This window comes from Podarcis tiliguerta, assembly GCF_965153285.1.
Source record: "Podarcis tiliguerta genome assembly, chromosome: 2".
NCBI lineage: Eukaryota > Metazoa > Chordata > Lepidosauria > Squamata > Lacertidae > Podarcis > Podarcis tiliguerta.
Genome location: NC_139535.1, coordinates 55798487 through 55816745, shown reverse-complemented (window position 1 = coordinate 55816745; position 18259 = coordinate 55798487). Strand labels below are relative to the sequence as shown.

Sequence of the window (18259 nt, the reverse complement as noted above, 5' to 3'; positions counted from 1 at the left end):
GGGCGCCTGGAGGGGGAAGGAGGAGGCGTGGGCGGGATGTGCGAGCGAGCAGGCAGGCAGGCGCGCCGGCATGGTTCGTTGACTGAGGTATTTATTTTGCAGATTTATTTCCTCCCCGTCGGCCTCCAGTCAATGCAAGCATTTCCAGAGCGGCGGCCCACAGGCAGCAATCGCAAATGAAATCAATAAAGCCGAGAAAGGAACGATGTCGGAAGTGAAAACAGCAGGTACAACAGCAGCATTTGGGGGGAAAGAGAGAAATAAACATACCGTCTTCAAGAGGCTTAAAAGGAGTAGTAATTAAGAGAGTCACACATAGGAGCCAACTCCTAGGAGTTGAGGTCCCTTTGCATCCCCCAATAAAATATTTGGGGGGCTGCCTGCCCCCCAATTTATGGGTATTGCCATTCAAGTGGTGTGCATGCAGCCCCCAATATTTTATTCAGATTGGCACCCCTGGTGTCACACTAGGGCCCGGGAGACAAGGTTCAAATCCCCAACTAGTCATGAAGTTCACTGGGTGACCTTAGGCCAGTCGCAGGATCTCAACCTAACCTACCTCACAGGGTTGTTATAAATTAAGAGGATGGAGAACTATGTATTGTTACACCTTGAGCTCTAGCTAGGGAGGAAAGAAGGCATTTGCAACACATTACAGTAGTCTGATCTGGAGGTTTGCAGCACATGGCTTAACTTGGCTAAGTTTTCTCTATCTGGGATGGACTGTACTAGCTTTAGATGGTGGAAGGCATTCCATCCCATGAAAGGCACATGAGCTTCCAGTGACACAGCTGGATTTGTCAAACACTGATCAAACACTCATGTGTCAAACACTGTCCAGAATGCATCTTCTCTGAGACAATGACCCATAATGCTCTCTCTGCCAGTTTATTAGGCCACATCCAGTCCCATTACTGATGCTTGATGCTGATTTAGCACTTCCACTGCCTCACTTAAATCAGATGTAAAAGAGAAATAGGTATCTGCTACGTACTCCATGGTACCTGATTCCAAATTTCCAGATGACCTCATTCAGCATTGTCATGTAGATGTTGTAAAACATGGGAGACAAGATGGAATCCTGTGGGATGCTACAGAGCCAAACAGCAACCACCTAGCATCACGTTCTAGAATTTGGCTTGCAGGTAGGACTGTGTGTCCAGTCCAAACAACCTATGCAGAAAAATAGCATGCCTGATGGTTTCACGAGCTATTGTCAAAGAGTACACGGTCACACTTGCCCTGTACTTTTCCGAGTAAAACAGGGTGACTAAAGCAGTTTGTGGGCACATTTCTGATTGGGTATACCTTTAACTAGTAGAGAAAAGGAAGAACCTATCAGTCCTTGAGCCTGTGAGGAGTGTCTTTGAGCCTGTGCAGAGTACTTTGCCCTTGATACATCCAAGGTCAAAGGAGCGGTTTCAAGGTAGGTTTCAGTCCTAGCAACTTTCATTTTGGAAATAAAACATCGATCACATACTGGATTTCAGGACACTTAAGGTCTATGGAACCCACAAGAGATCTCACCTTGGACTGCAAAGCCAAACGCAACCCTTTCACATGAAAATTCATTTGTAGCTTGTCCTTTTCCTTGAAATCCTGCTAAACAAAGGATTGTGTGTTATTTTAAAGTTTACTTGTATTGTCAACATTATTTACGGCAACTCTGTACTTGTCTACTCAGAAGAAAGTTCCATTGAGTTACCAGGACAAGTGGGAATAGAACTGCAGCCTTAGTCCTAATAAAGTTATAATCCCCCTGGCTCTGCATTTTCAGATCTGAAAACATTTATTTGTTTATGTTTGTTTGTTTTTTCTGGCAGCAAGAGAGTTCTCACTGAAAAGAATATGTGTGTGAGCAGAGGTACTTATGAGATGTTTGGGGACAGAGGTGCATAGAATTTGTGCTGGACCATAACGTTATTTAGGTGGGCGGGGGAGAGAGGGAATGATAGATCGGGATATGAGATTTGTGTTTGTATTTCAAGGAGGAAATGTGAGGCTACAGTGCAGGATTGGCTGCATCTTGGGAAGTAGCAGGTCTGACAACCTAGAAAGTGTTTGGATAGTCAGAGGAGAGTGTTTGGTATTTGAGGGCTGATGTTTGGGTGGGATATGGAGCTTGTGTAGCAGCAGTGAGTATTTTGTTTGCGAGGTGGGGTTAGCTGTTTGCATCTGGGGAGAGCAGAGAGTAGATGGAGGGTCTCCGTGCACAATTCCCTGTTGTGCTGAGCTGTGGGACACGGCAGGGGGGTGCACTGGAAGGGGGTTGTGGTCAGAGGGATGTGGTGACGCTGGTATGTGCTGAAACCAGGGAGGCAGCAAGCTTGCCGCGCTGCCATGAAGGGCTTTTTGTTTGACTGCAGTTATGTACTATAAATCAGGAGCAATGCCCCAGCCCTGGCCCCTCTTGCAGGGGAGGAGAGAGGAAGAGACCACATCCAAGCCCTGAGCCTGCAGCATCTAGAGCTAGGCCCTTTGCTTTGCTAGACCCTCGCTGGGTGGCCTGGAGGCAGAGGTTCTCGGCAACGCAATGTGCTGTCGACAGATGGGATGCCTAAGCTGAGGGAGAACCCATTGCAGAGCCGAGGAAATGGCATTAAGAGGGACTCTGTTGGCACTATACCAAAACGGAGTATGCTGGTGGGGTTGCCAAAAACTAGCAGACAAAGCTGAAGATGATAATCTGCTAATGTCTGCAGATCAAGCAGCCTTTAATGTCACAAGATCAGGGACCAGTCAAAAAAATTGGCAACCCTATATGCCAGGGGCTGGCAAGTCAAGTGGCAGTTCAGGAACTGCAGGGAAGGGGATCTGCACACTCTTTCCCATGGCATTCATACAGTAGCTCACAGCAGTATCAGTCACATTATGAGCTTGTTCCACCCACCCACATTATTAGGCACAGCAAGTCTTCGTTCACACATACTAAAGCCAATGGTGTCTCACACCCTTTTGAACAGTCTTCCCCCACCTGGAAAGTTTGCTTTACTTCTTTATGGATCCATTACAACTAACAATATATAGAAGACTGGTTTCCATCCCCAAAAGATTTCTTGCAGTTAAGGTTGCCAACTGATCAGATGCAATCAGTTCCTGTACTCTAGCAGCAGTTTGATCTGCAGAAATGTGAAGAGCTAAGCATGACCTCCTGCTAATGTTTGCAGGGCAAGCTGCTGTTAATGGTACAGGAGCAGAGGCCAATAAAAAAGCTGGCAACGCTGCAAAGTCATGATGTTCTTTTAAAGTCTGCTTTTTACAGCGACTGTATCCTCCACGATGGGCTGTGCAGCTCAGGAAGGGGAATAACAAGCCCTAACAGTCACATGGACAAACAGTTTGGGGAATATGGACATCCGCTCCTACTTTACGCCACCCCCCGCCAGCATGGGTGTTTATTAAATTGGAGGCAATTTTTTTTTCCCATTTAAAGGAGTCTAAAATCACCCACTGCTTCTGACTATGGCCCATTAACTGGCTGTAAGGCCAGAATGAGAGGCCAGCAGCAATGCTTAGAGTAGGCTCTCCATCACAGTGAAAAATTAGTAAGGGTGGAAGCAGCTGGGCTGGGAGCCCACATGTCCCACTGGGGTGAGGCCCTAAGGGTAGTGAGCGGTAGCCAGAGCTGGCTGGTCCAAGGAAAGACTCCAGAGCCACAAGCAGCCTTCCTCTCCCACTCCCAAAGAGCAGACCCTTTGCTCCTCCCCAGCCAGAGTGGCAGTACCCATCCAAGGGCAGGCATAGGCCATACAGGCAAGAGAAAACTCAGCCACTCTGCGGGCAACAGCAGCAGCAATCCAGGAAAAAGAAGAGATGGGGGAAAGCACCCCCCCACTCCCCTCCTCGCGTGCCCCCCTTTCTCTCCCACCCCTGAGCTCAGCCACAGGCGCCTGGCTTCAGCTCCAAACAAATGATTAGAAAGCTGGTTATAATTGGATAGGGGGAAGGAGGAGGGGCTCGCCTGCTGAGAGCCACTTGGATCCAGGATGGGAGAGAGACAAGGGCTGCTGGCAGCTTCCCGAAGGAGAAGGAAGACTCTCTGATCCTCCTCTAGGCAGAGACGGAGCCAGCCACAGGGTGACTGAGCCGGCAATTGCAATGGAAAAGATGCTGGCTTGTGTTTTGGCTTTCCCCAGCAAATAGCTGTGCTCCCTTAATTTCCTCTCCTGAGTTGGCGGTTGCACTGGGAGCCTTCGTGTAAAGGCCCCAATTATCTGTTTGAACATAACGGCTTGGCTGCGGATGCCCCTCTGCGAACTGTGCAGTTTGCAAATCACAGGATGCAATGCTGTCTCCAGGGGCACAGATAACATTCATACCCAGCAGCTGCTGTAAGCCAGAAGTGCATGGCTACATCCGCAGGCAGGCTAAACCACCCTCTGGTGCCAGGGAGTGTTCTTTCTGTAATGAATGGGGGGGGGTCATTGCTTACCTAAAAGAAAGGCTTGTCATCTTCAGCTCATGCCAGTTGGGCTGTAATCACACCTGGTGCAAAGCAGCTTTGCCCAGGGATTCAATAAGCTGAAATGCCTAGCCAAATTGACATTGCTCGGATAGCTGGCAAAGTGCTAGATTTGCCGCCGGTTTAAATTTCCTTCCGCTGGTGTCAACCAGGATTGCATTTTGTAGAAGTCAGGTGGAAGTCTCCAGCATATTCAAGGTACGAGTAACACTGCTCTTGGAACCAGAGAGCCAAATTTGCCACCTAGTACCCTGAAGTCATTTTCACAAGTGGCATGCACCACTTGATCCAGTGAACATTTACTCCAAAGCAGGCCTTACTTGCTCCCACTTAAGTGTTCACAAAGGATTGTAGTCTTCAAGCATTTTTTCCTGCTTCTGTAACTTGAATGCACCAGCTCTTCTGACTATAATGTACATATGTGCATGTAAAAATCAGCTTTCCATCACACAATGACAGCATTGGTAAAAGGTGACTTTAGGATCAATTGTGAAAAGTTGGGAGCTATCCCAGTAAGTCATTTGACCCAGAGCCACACATTCATTCAAGAGACCAGGACACGGGCTGCATCTATTTTATTTTAATTCTGAAAACTGATGCCTCAGGATGGTGTAGTTGAAAGCCTCCATGTGATGTCTTTAATGATGTCAAGCCCAATTACAGTGGTCATCTCACTTGGCTCTGTTTCTTAAGTAAAATGCCAATGTCAGTGCGAGTCCAGCATTTTCTCGAGACCTGAGAAAAGACATCCCACAACCGCCATTTAGGTGGCTTTTTCTGCAGTTAAACCTGCCTTAGTTTTCTGCAGCTTAACCTGCCTTATTTAGCGAGGTCTCCCCTCGCTAAATCTGCATTCCTGCTGTTTAAACCTATTATTTTCTTTCCTGGCCTGATAAACAGTGTCCCCTCCTTCCCCATGACATCCTTTTAAATGCAGAGCCTCAGTCCAGCTGTGATCATCAAACCAACCCTTCCAGAGCAGGCCTACTGTTTTCTAAAAGCCTGCTCCAGAGCAAAGAGACTGAGAGCTGCCAGTGCACCCATTAGATTCAATGAACGGGGTTGTGCTTAGATGTGCAGGTCTTGATTAATGTTTAACAAAGCTCCTTGGATTATCTCTTGCCGAGGGGTGTAGCCTAGTGTAGCTTCAGTTCCAAAGGCATTGTGGTTTGACCTGGTCAGGACTGACTTTGTCTCTCCCCCCCCCCCCGCTCTTATTCTGTGGCGTTTCATTCTCTGTTCACATGGCTTGATGTATGGGCTGCCTTTTGCCATAAGATTTTTGTGGAAAGGAGGGTCTTCTCTCAGGGATCCCTGATGGACAAAGGTGCCTTGGGAAGCTCTTGAGCACATGAAGGCTGCTGCTGTTGTGTCGCAAAGGGATCTGGGTTGCTCTGAATGGATGCTGGCTGGCAGGGATAAGGGCAGAGTACAGGCCAGGCTCTTTCTAAACCCTTTCCCCTTGTGCCGCAGCTTGAGAGCACAATCCCCAGAAGACGATGCAGAGCCAGACCCTCCCTGAGCAGCCTGTCCTCCTCTTGGCCCTACTCGCCTCTGAAGATCGCCAACAACTTAGGGCTTTGAAGTGCCTCCCACTATCCCCCCCCCCTCCACCCCCATCCCATCCACTTGTCACAGCAGCTGCCTGCCCTTTGCTCTGCTGAGGTCAGAGTGCTGGCTTAGGGCGATGATGGCCACATCTGCTGCTCTCTGCGTGGCCCGAAAGAAAGTGAAGCAATGATTTTATTTTTCATTTTAAAAAGGAGCGGGGGAGAAGCAACCGAGGCTGGTGTTTGTTGACCTGCAGCTGGACTGGACCCAGTTCTCTTTGCAGCCCAGCAGCATCTGTGGGACAGAAAAGAGTTCCAGCCCCAGAAAATGTACATGGCAGGAACAATCCCAACCTTTTGGGGAAACTGTGGTTGGAAACCTTTCACATTCAGAACTGGGAATTAATGGCTAGGGTGCTGATGCTTTTGGCTTTGAGCTTCTGCTCCTTTGATTTGTGCTCAGCTTGTCTAACCAGGAAAGACAGAAACATTAAATTACTCTAGACGTGCGCTAATATCACAAGAGTTCGGAACGCCAGTATTGCACCATGATGACATCATGGTGCATGAAAATAACATCGTCTTTCAATCTGCTGCTTGGCAACAGGAACAAAGTGCTCGTTAAACACTTATGTTCAACAAGGATCAGCAGATGGGAAACTTTGGACGAACAGAGGGGAACCTGCTTCTTACCACTTTCTGACTGTTCCCCAACCTTTGCCAACAGGAAAACAGTAGCAGAGTCTCTCTGGGACTGAGTGCTACTGTCCCATCAAGCGAGTGCTGGAAAAAAGTCGGAGCAGAAGCCTCACTCTGTTAAGCTGAATTTTAAAAAGAAAAGAAAACATGTTTATTGTAGTAAGTGCTGGACTAAAGAGCAACACCTCTTTTACATTAAATCAGGAAGATTTAATAATACTGTAACTGATACCCACATTTGGAACAGTGGAGGAAAGGAGTGTTAAGAGAAACCACATCGTTATCCTCAGAAAAAAAGGAAAAATATGGGTTTTAAAACACACCCATGATGTGGGGATCTGGCTCACTAACTCTTTCTTCTTAATGCATACTGTCCTGCTTTATACTTTTGGGGGAGCCATGATGGACCAATTTGCTGCATTGCATAGAATGGGCTGATGAAGGGACTCACACCAGACTATAATGCAAAGGGGAGAGCAAGAGGGGCAGATTATATACAGTATTAACTGAAAAACAGCTTCAGAAACTTGCCATTTTGAGAGCGGGGATGAAAGGGAAGGCTGCTTAACAGCTGCATGTAATTTTGCTCCCATAAAGAAGTAGTGGTGGCCACCAACTTGACTTAAAAAGAGGATTAGACAAATTCATGGAGAATAAAAGCTATCAATAGCGATTGGCCACATTATCTTTGTTCCACCTCCACTGTTGGTGGCAGGTTGCCTCTGAATACCAGCTGCTGGGATCACAAGTGGGTCGAGTGCCGTGGTGCTCAGGTCCTGTTTGCAGACGTCTCATGGGCATCTGGTTGGCTGCTGTGAGAACAGGATGCTGGGTGAAGCAGGCATTTGACTTGATCCAGCAGGGCTTTTTTTCTTACATTCTGAAGGGTGTTCGTTGTCTGGGGAATGGCTGCATCTCAGTGGCAGATTAACTTGGGACCTTCTGCATGCACAGCAGGTCCCAGGTTCAGTGGCGTAGCATGGGTTGTCAGCACCCGGGGCAAGGCAAGTAATTTGCACCCCCTAACCCGTGGATTTGCGCCCCTAACCCTAACCCCCAGATGTTGCGCCTGGTGCGGCCGGCCCTCCCTGCACCCCCCACGCTATGCCACTGCCCAGGTTTAATCCCTGACATCTCCATGTAGGGCTGGGAATGCCCCGGGTCTGAAACCCTAGAGAGCCACTGCCAGTCAGTGTGGACATTGCTGAGCTAGATGGACCACTGACTTTGTGAGAGGCGGCTTTCTATATTCCTAAAACTCTTTCCAGTAACTCATGGTGGGAGGGGTGGGGAAAAGAGATCCAGAGACAGCATTTGCAGCGGAATCAGGTTAAGCAGAGGTTGAATGGCCACCTGACACAGATGCTTTAGTTGAGATTCCTGCATTGCAGGGGTTGGACTGTACGACCCCCCCGAGTCCCTTCTAGCTCTTTAGTGCTATGCTTCTATAAGTAGCTTTCCCCTGTACTCCTCCATCTCTTGAGGCTGCTTTAAAAAAATATCCCTCCAACTTGGTTACATCTAACATGTATGTGGCTCATCCCAGATACCTAAGAAGGCTTCTGTTCCCACTTGGGAGTGGCCTGCTAGCTTCCTAAACTGGCTCAACTTTGCTGGGAATGACTGATTCAGTGGCGGAGCTGATGCCTTGCGTGCAAAAGGCCCCAGGTCCAACCTTGGTAAAGTTGTGAAGGATTCCTGCCTGAAACCTCAGAGAGATAAGACAGTATGGAGTTGGTGGACCAATGATCTGACTCAATATAAGCCTTTTATCTTATCTATCTTCCCCGCCCCACATAGATATTTGGGAGGTCCACTGATTTATTTATTTTTTGCTGTAGAAGGAAAGCCAGCTGAACCCCGGGATTATCCACTAGGCCCGGCATTCCCTCACACACTCTGTCCCCTCATGTTCATCCCAATGGGGTGTAGATAAATACAGATCAGGGAGAGAGATGTTAAAGGAGTGTGCTTTCCCTGCCCATCCCATCCCCCACTGTCCCCCTCCCTGGTTGTTTACACTGAGCTGTCCAAATCAAACAAATTCCATCCAGCTTAAGACACTCCCCTCCCACTGCCCCTCAGCAAACACCCAGCCTTACTTGCCCATTGCCTGTTAAACACTCAGGAGGGAGACCTCCTGCAAGCTTTGAGTGGCCTTTGTGAACGCCTAGAAGGGCCCAATTTCCCAGGACTTCGCCAAACTTACCAGGTTTTAGAAAATAGGTCCTGTAAATGACCTATTGGATTGTTAAGATGAATTTGGACCATGAAAAATGCTTGCCAAGGTCAAGCTTTGAAAAGTGGACAGCACTTGACAGTGAAGAACTTAGAGGTGGGTCCATATATCTGTGTGGTGCTCACTTCTCCAACTCTTCTTGTAGTATCCCAACAAAAGTGGAGGCCTCCTCTTGGGTGCATTAAGCTGTGGGATTTGCTGCCACAAGACATAGTGACGACCACCAACGTAGATGGCTTTAAAAGAGAATTAGACAAATCCACGGAGCATTGGTTTGTCAATGGCTACTAGCCAGGATAGCTATGTTCTATCTCCACTGTCAAAGACTGCATGTCTCTGAATACCAGTTGCTGGAAACAGAAGGCTCTTGTGCCCGTGTCCCACTTGCAGGTTCCCCTTAGGCAGCCCTGTCTTACGATGTCTCACTAGTAAGCAGTTGGCTGATATTTAGTTCTTCTTCTGTTGTTAGAGCATACGAGCCAACCCCCAGTCATGTTCTTTTTGTTTATTTTATTTATTGAAAAGCGTGTATATACCTCTCCATTTTCCACAAATATCTAAGTGGTCCATGTTTGCTCCTGCAGCCATCCCACATAACATCCTCATAATGTTGCATTTGAAACTTGAAGTGAAGCATGGAAACACATCCATTCTCCACAGCCTTCTTTACCATCTCAAATCATAGAACCACAGGGTTGGAAGGGACCACAAGGACCATCTTGTCCAACCCCTGCAGTGCATGAATCTTTTTGCCCAACGTGGGGTTGGAACTCACAACCCTGAGGTTGAGAGTTTCTTGCTCTAACAACTGAGCTATTGTAGAATAGAGGAAATGCCATTTGTACCAGTGAACTACAGTGGTACCTCAGGTTACATACGCTTCAGGTTACAGACTCCGCTAACCCAGAAATAGTACCTCGGGTTAAGAACTTTGCTTCAGGATGAGAACAGAAATCATGTGGCGGCGGCACAACAGCAATGAGAGGCCCCATTAGCTTAAGTGGTACCTCAGGTTAAGAACCGTTTCAGGTTAAGAACGGACCTCCGGAACGAATTAAGTTCTTAACCCAAGGTACCACTGTAGTTTGAAAGTACTGTATGCCCATTTGAAATTACTTTGCATATCAAGGATGAAACAGAAGCCAGTTCGGAGACATAAAGTGGTGGGGGGTGGGGCTCCTGAACCTTTCATATATATATTTGCTTATTAAGCTCGGTGGCAGACCACTTCCTATCCAAGTATCCTGAAAGGGTTTACAAAATAAAATTCCTGCATTAACATGTTAAAAGCATATCAAATCAAACAAGTATTGAAATATAAAAAAAATCAACAGCAAACAATAAACAGCATCAGGGAGATGCACAATGAATCGCCTTCTATGCTCGTCTGATCCAAGTAGACCTACTGAAATTAATGGCATTAAATTTCTCATGTATGATAACTTCAGCATGTCTACTCTGAGTAGGAGCTGCTTTGGATACAAGCCAATATCTAAAATGGGCCAATAACCTAGTCTGGGAAAGCCTGAGTAAACAAGTGTGTTCTCTGTGGGTGCCTCCTGTAAAGTGGGGGTGAGGTGAGGGGAGTGTTCCAGAGAGCGGGCACCACTACAGGAAGGCCTGTTTCTGTGTCGTCGCCAAGCAACATATTGTAAAATGCAGTACCGCTAACAGGGCCTCCTCTGAATATTGGCTCAGGCAGCCACCAGTGTAACATGCAAGTACAGCCAGGTACAACCCACAGGACCCTTGCTGCTGCATTCTGCACTAGCTGCAGTTTCAGAACCAGTCTTAAGGGCAATCCCACGTACAGCATGTGATAGTAACCCACATGGGAAGTTCCCAGGGCACAAACCACAGCAGCTAGGCTATTCCTGTCCAGGTAAGAGCAGAGTTTTGACACCAACTGAAGCTAGTAATAGACCCTTGCAGCTACCGAGATTACCGTATTTTTCGCTGTATAAGACGCACTTGACCACAAGACGCACCTAGTTTTTGGAGGAGGAAATCAAGAAAGAAAATATTCTGAATCTCAGAAGCCAGAACAGCAAGAGGGATCACTGCGCAGTGAAAGCAGCAATCCCTCTTGCTGTTCTGGCTTCTGTGATAGCTGCGCAGCCTGCATTCGCTCCATAAGACGCACACACATTTCCCCTTACTTTCTAGGAGGGAAAAAGTGAGTCTTATAGAGCAAAAAATACGGTACTTGTTCCTCTAGCGACACTGATAGTTCCAGCAGCACCCTCAGACACCCACTTTCAGAGGAAGCGTAACCGCATCCTGAACAGTCTTCCCAAATTCCAGATCTATGAACCACCCAGCCACAAGCATTTAGCCTTACCAAGATTCAGCTTTCCTTCGCCACATCTATCTCACCGCTAGACCCAGAAAACAGCTCATGTCATGCACTACCTCTACTGACTCTGAGAAATAGAGCTGAGTGTCATAGGTGACATTACACCTAATGGCTGATCCCAACAGCTTCTTATATACAGTATGTTAAATAGCATTGGAGTCAAAATAGTAGCCTGAGGCACCCCACCCCACAACATAACAGACAGAGCTAGTCTGGGAACGCAGCCCCACAAGTATGAATGGAGCCACTGTGAAACTACAACATACGGAAATGAAGAGGAGGAGAAACTTGTATGCTACCTTGAGCTCTTTGGATGAAAAGTGGGATATAAATGCAATTACAACTGGTGTGGTGATGATTCAAAGTGAGCATTACACACAGAGAGGCTAGCTCAAGTTGAAATATCCAGACGTGCAAAAAAGATGTGCCTATTTCCCCTTTGTACAAACATCACAGGCGCTAGCCAGGACTAAAACTTCTTGAACGCTAGCTTGATCCCATTAGATCCTTGCTATAATTCCTTGTGCTCTCCACTCTGAGGCTGTTTTTATTATTATTATTGCGTCTGGCCCCACGGATATAATCCTCCTATAAGATTGTTCCGTTCTGCTCAGCACTGGTTAGACCACAGCTGCAGTACTCTGCTCAGATTTTGAACGTTTTGATTACTTGAGACTTCACCACAAAGAATGAGTATAATGATAAAGAATTTACCAAGGAAGGAAAGAATGAGGGAGCTGGATGTCTCTAGGGTGCATTCACGCAGCACTTTTCTCCTGTGGCAACCATCCTCTGCTAGGAGGCTGAAATACCCAGATGCGTAGCTGGGGGTTGGGGGGAGTGGGCACACTAGGGGGTGGCACTTATCATGGGTCATGCAGTGCACCCAAGCCACACATCTCTCCTGGGAATGACACGGTGGCTCCGGTGCCTGCAGGCTCTGCACTGCCTGAGATAGTGTGAGGCTTGCATCAGCCCACCATCTCCACCTCAGCCGTCCTACAGCTAAGGGGGCAGTGGTGGACAGACTCCTTGGAGGCTACGTGGTGTGCATCACGACCAAGCGGCTAGCTAAGCTGCTAGAAAGGCCCCTCTTTGATTCCCAAGAAGTCCATGAGCCAATGACTTCAGATATTCAAAATGCACAGGATTCTCAGGGAGAAAAACAAGGCTACTGCTTTCCTTTAATTTGGCAACCCACACCATGCGTGCTATCATAAGATGAGTGTGGACATCAGGTCACTAAAGGAGACAGAGATTGTGCAAAGGCATCTTTTGTGAAATCTGAAAGCCTCACCTCTGACTCCTGACAATTTTAGCTAAATCATGTCGTCGTCCCCAGCCTTCTTAAAAAAGTAGCTAAGGGAACAGTAAAAAAAATGGCAGGGCTTTGGCCCACTCTCAGTTTAAACAGCCACCCCTCCCGGAAAGGATCCTTTCTGAGATGCCCTTCCCTCAGTCCCCCGTGACCTAAGAAATTGGATCTTTGATCAGGACACCAACCAACCAAGATAGAGCATCCATTATGGCTGCCCATTATTCTATTTGGTACCCCCAAATCAAGATCAACCACTTAAGGCACCATTACCTTGAGACACAGACTTTCCCACAGCTGCGTAGGGTGCTTGTTGAAGGTTCCAAGAGATGCCCTCAGGATATTTAGAGGGGAGATACCTGGGAATTCCCCATATGGGTGCATTTATGGATGCAAAAAGGTTGAGGATGTCCTACATTACCTGCTGCTTTGCCCCTTATATTCAATGCCCAGAGGGGGGAAAACTATCACTTGTTCTTGACTGCCTCTCAGGCCAATTCCCCCCAGGAGGTGACAGTCAAGTGCCTAGCTGATAAAGATCTACAGATTACACACCTGGTAGCCAGATTTGCTCTGGCTGCTAAGAAACTCCTTTCCAAATACATTAATGCTGTCTAATTTTAAAATTTTATCCTGTAAACTTTTTATGCTGTAATTTTTTTATAGGGTATGTCATGCAATTTCAGAGGAAAACCTTGTCTTGCTCTCTGCAGTACATTGTAAAGGTCTTTGGCTATGCACAATAAACTGACTGATTGATTGAGATGCCTTTGCATATCCAAACTGGAGGGTCTAACTCCCCTATAAGGACATGTGGGACTTTTTAGTTTACAGGGGACAGTGATAAAGGTGTATAAGACTATGCATGGTGTGCAGAAAGTGGCTAGAATCAGGTGTAACATGTGCACATCCAGATCCTCCACCTGGGAGCTGTTCCTGTGCAGCTCTTCCATGTTCCTCTTATTCTGTCCAGCTGGTCTTTCATATCCTGACTGTACTTCCTGGACTGACACAAATTCGACACAGACTGTTGTGTTGTTGTTACCTGGTACGGATGGAAACTGGTCAGCTGTAGAAATTCTGACTATGGAGGCAGAGATACTTAGGCATCTTAAGGTGCTCTTGGTTCAGGGCAGACACTCCTGTGCCACTGCCACCTCCCCACCACCAAGGGGACAGAGCTAGAACAGTCTGAGTGAAGTTTGCTTGCAGGCTGTGGTGCTGCTGATGTCAAAGACCTGAACTTGAGCAGCTGATAAGGTATAGTGGAAAAGAGGAAACGAATGGTGTGGAGCTCTCCAGTCTTGAGCATCTGAAAAGGGACCTGCAGAAAGCAATCACTTTGATGGTGTCTTCTAAGACTGTGCTAGCTTGAACAAAACCAGAGAGGTTTCCCCCCCTGAGGAAATATTCGTGGGATCGGCTTATGTGAATCCCAGCAACCCCCAAAAAGAAATACCTTGCCACCTTGCATGTGTGCTAGAATAAGTAGCAAGCTCTTCTCCCTGCTTTACACAACAGCAGTTGAGATACTGCAGGATGGAAGGGAAACCTGGTCTGGGTGGTGGCAGTAGAGGCACGAGCCTGATGGTACTGGGTGGTGTCCAGGGGGTTGCTGCATCCAATTAGCCCAAGCAGAGAGCTCGGAGCTGTAACTGCAATGACAGGAAATCAGCCTCAATGTGTTTACTGTGGGGGGATTAGAGCTGTTTAACCCCAGGCTCCCACATTTGCCTAGTTTTTTATGGCAGTCTTTAAAGACCCTCTAATGAGGGTCACAGCCACTTTATGGTGTTGCTGGCAGTGATAACACCCAGCTACTTACAACAGCAATTTGCAAACAAGCTGCCTCCACCACAGGGCACGCCATAAAGGACAGGAAGGATAGGTAGACCCCATGCGCAAGACCTTGAATCAGAGCAAAGGCAAAGAGACAGATATAATGTGAGCAGTGTGCTCTTTCCCTCCCAGATCACCCTTCTTGCTATTCTGCTAGTAGCAGCTTCTTTCCCAGGCTGGAGAAAACTGTATTGGCTGTGGATCAAAATGCTCACGTGTTAGAGCAGAGCTCAAGGTGACCTGCGGTTCAGCTAACACACAATGTGATTTCAAAGCTAGGCCTTAGCCCTGAAATATGTGGAGAGAGGGCCCCTGGGCATGTGCAGAGTTCATCCCATCAGCATGGACTGTCCATAGCCCATCCACCCTCCATCCAGCGATAGCTGTCCTGGGAGGAGCTGGAAAAAATGGATTTATTCCATGAACTCCTTAGTGCTGCTGAATCAGGTGGGTTCTACACTGAGAATAAGGCAAATAGGGTTCTCTGCCCTGCCCAATAGAGGACAAAACAGAACACCAAGAGCAGAGCAGAGAAAGTGAAAAGGCAGAGGTGGATTTAGGGGAGTGTGACTGGTCTGCGTGCACTGGGAGCAGAGCCTTGGGAGCACCACAACTATGATGAAGATTGGGAGGCACGAGGCAGGATGGGTGCTGAATTTTGGCATCACACGGGGCACTGTTGAAATTTGAGACCCCACCACTGGAAAAGGGAAGTAAGGAAAGATAAAGGAGGAGACATCCCCTGGTCTACACACTGCATGGTCACGTAGCAGTAGACTGGACCACTTTGGAATGCAAGTGGGAGAATCACACTCTGAATGCTCCTATATTACAAAACTGGGGCAGGGAGATTTCCTTGCAAGTAATAAATAGCTCACTGGCAGAGCCCATGTTTTGCATGTAAAAGGCCGCAGGTTCAGCACTTGACATCAGGTGGTGGGAGGAAAGACTTCTTCAGCCTAAGACCCTGCCCGTCAGAGTGGAGGAGATGATACTGGCCTAGTTGGACAGGCAGGCTGATCTGGTGGAGAGCAACCTCCTGTGTTCCCAGCCTTTCTCCTAGATGTTCAGGGGACAAAGCAGAGTTGTGTTCTGCTTTACCTGATGGCGCTTGGAGTGGTTGGTTGGTTGGTTGGTTGGTTGGTTGGTTGGTTGGTTGATTGACTGCGTCTATGTCCCAGCTTTTACTCCAATGAGCTGAAGGCAGCATACACGGTTCTAGTTTTCTTTTAAAACGATCTAAGTGGGCAGCCATCACTGCCTCCTTGTGGGAGCGAGTTCCATAGTTTAACTATGACCCCAGTCCATGGACTGATATGCTTATGGCACTCAGCATGCATTACACACATCACTCTTGCAGAACTATATGATCATGAGCAGGCCAAGGGTTGGAAATATATAGCCTTGAGTCTGAGATTAGGATTGCGATAGATACCAAAAGGGCAGCACTTGCAGGATACTGCTGGGTATTGTTCAGGAACAGGAGCTACGGTTGAAGCCATGCATTTGAGTATTTGCTTGCCAAATTTGTATCCTACCTTTCCACCCAGTGGAAGCTAGTGACCATGATGCCAGTACAATAAAATATAACATAATGCATGAAATGACAATAATATGTGATGTAAGATAACATACAAACATAGTTCATAATGGTTTTGTAACTGATACAATAATTGCAAGTGGGCAGTGTGCTGCAGGGATAAAAGTATTCTGGAATGCTGAAGCTATGGCCCAAAAAGGCATGCATGTGCGCATATATATATGCAGGGAGATATATATATAAATATATATGGAGATATATATCTCCGTTCCTGCATCTGGCACTGACTGTTTGTGTGCTCCTGCCCTTTCTGTGCTTAGCCTCAGAGTAGTTCACTGGAGGCCCATGCAGCGTATCAAGCCCAGATGGCGCCCTGTGTGCTGTCATAATGTCTGATAATAATAACAAAGCAGGGGCTGTTTACTGCAGTGCTTTTGGCGTGTCAGACCACAGCACTTTAAAGATCACAGGGAGGAAAAACAACCCACCATGCACCATCTACCCAGCGGAGAGATTGCACAGATCACTCTCCTATCTAACACCCAGAGTCTGGGACATTTCCGTAAATAGTGCTTCTATTCTGGAGAGCGCGGCAGAGCATGTGCGCCCCCGATGTCTGCGTGCGAGTAAGAGTTCCTGAATTTCAAAGTAATTATAGCACTTAGCACTGTATAAACTTTTTGTTTTGGAACATGCACTTGCTGAGAGATTGTGCCGCGCCAGTGTCAAACAGTTTACATAGCTTGAGCTTTTCCACCCGGGTTGCTTAAGCCGAGGAGTAACACTGCAGGCTGGTGTTCTCTCCACCTTTTCCACTGTTATTTGCTTCTGGATCCCATCCCCAACCTCCTGTGTCTGCTGACCCATGTGTGTCCCCACCCTGAGCCACAATTTATGCTCAGCCCTTGCCCTTGCCCTTCCCCCTTTCTGTCCTTTGCTGGCGTGATCCTTGAGGTAGGGATTGTGTTTGGCTTTCTTTGTAGCATGCAGTGCCCTGCCACTTGAGTGCCAATCTCAGCGGAGGCCCCTCGGAGCTGCCATAATGTTTGTTAATAATAATAAAGGGCCGCTTGTGTTGAATTGCTTTCTGTGTGTCAGACCCCTACTGACAGCGCAGCACTTCCTGTGGGATCAGAGCAAAACCAAGCATGGGCTCGGATTGCCCCAGGGCAATGTATGTGGCTTTTATGAAGAACGTGATTTGCATAACCCGTGGGGTAATTTGCATTGTAAATCCAGGTTTCTCTCAGAGCTAGTGGACAATGCATGCGAGCAACAGGGCTACGCTGGAATGCAGAAGGCAGCCTCAGAACAAGGCCTGCAAGCTTTGCTGTCCGGACGCGATGGAACTTCCAGCGGCAAACACAAGCCCTGGAGATGAATATGAGCACATTATACGCTTCTCTGCCTCTGTTATTTCTCTGCCTAATTACACAATCCCCTCTGCCTCCTATCCATGTCCATCAGGCAGCTGCTGCGGTTCAGGACTCGCATCAAGAAAGCTCTTAACTTCCAGAAGACCCAGAAATGTTTTGCTCTTTAAAAAACAGCAGCAGCAAGGGCTTAGACCTGTTAGAAGCAGTTGATGGGGGACAGCACAAGATGCAATGCAGTTTTGCCACTGACTCCATAGCCCATGTTTAGCAGCATATTTTTACTAGCAAAAGGATTATGAGGAACAGATAACTCTCCAGACAGAGGGGTTTAAAAAAAAAAAGAATTTTTAGTGCTGGAGGTTGCAAGTCAATTTGGTCTCACCTGGAAGTGTTTTCCCTCTTAATCCCAGATGACTGCTCTTATTTACTCAATGGTGAAAGAAGCACACTACAACATTGGGAACTCAGAGGCATTATGACGATTTTTACGCATGTTCCAGAGTTAAGCCCTGGCCGCAGATTCCAGGGCTAAGCCCTCTGGCCCCTTCAGGGAGGCCAATATCACACATTTAGGCTGGAGGGTCTAGAAGAAGGGGGGTTATTTTCCTTCTCTCCTCTCCCCCAACAGGCTTCCTCTCAGATAAAATCACTTCATATGTTCCATAATTCCAGCATGGAAGGCAGTTCTCCTTAGAAAGGAGGCTAAAACCCACATGTGGATTGCACAACATGTCAGGGCTGAACCTGCAGGATCTTCAGTGCATGTGACGATGACATTCAGCTCTTATCTCTCATTTTCATTTGATCTGAGGGAGTCAGTCAAAAGCCGAATGGCTGCTTGGTAGCTAGGAAGGACTGGATGGGACTGAGCAAGCTGAAACTT

The 18259-nt window shown here is 47.4% G+C and overlaps 1 protein-coding gene across 5 annotated transcripts in view; it reads left to right on the top strand.

Moving 5' to 3' along the window:
• FGFR4 (fibroblast growth factor receptor 4) overlaps nt 1-18259 on the top strand; it is a 47066-nt gene that overhangs the window by 435 nt on the left and 28372 nt on the right. Inside the window, exons 2-3 of one of the 5 annotated variants that reach the window (XM_083422770.1) lie at nt 103-227; nt 1319-1426. In XM_083422770.1, coding sequence (XP_083278896.1) covers nt 206-227; nt 1319-1426 — 130 coding nt within the window. In that variant the 5' untranslated portion in view covers nt 103-205. Of the gene's footprint in view, nt 1-21; nt 228-1318; nt 1427-18259 lie in introns of those variants that run through there. The other 4 variants (XM_083422768.1, XM_083422769.1, XM_083422774.1 and 1 more) reach the window with 4 other exon arrangements.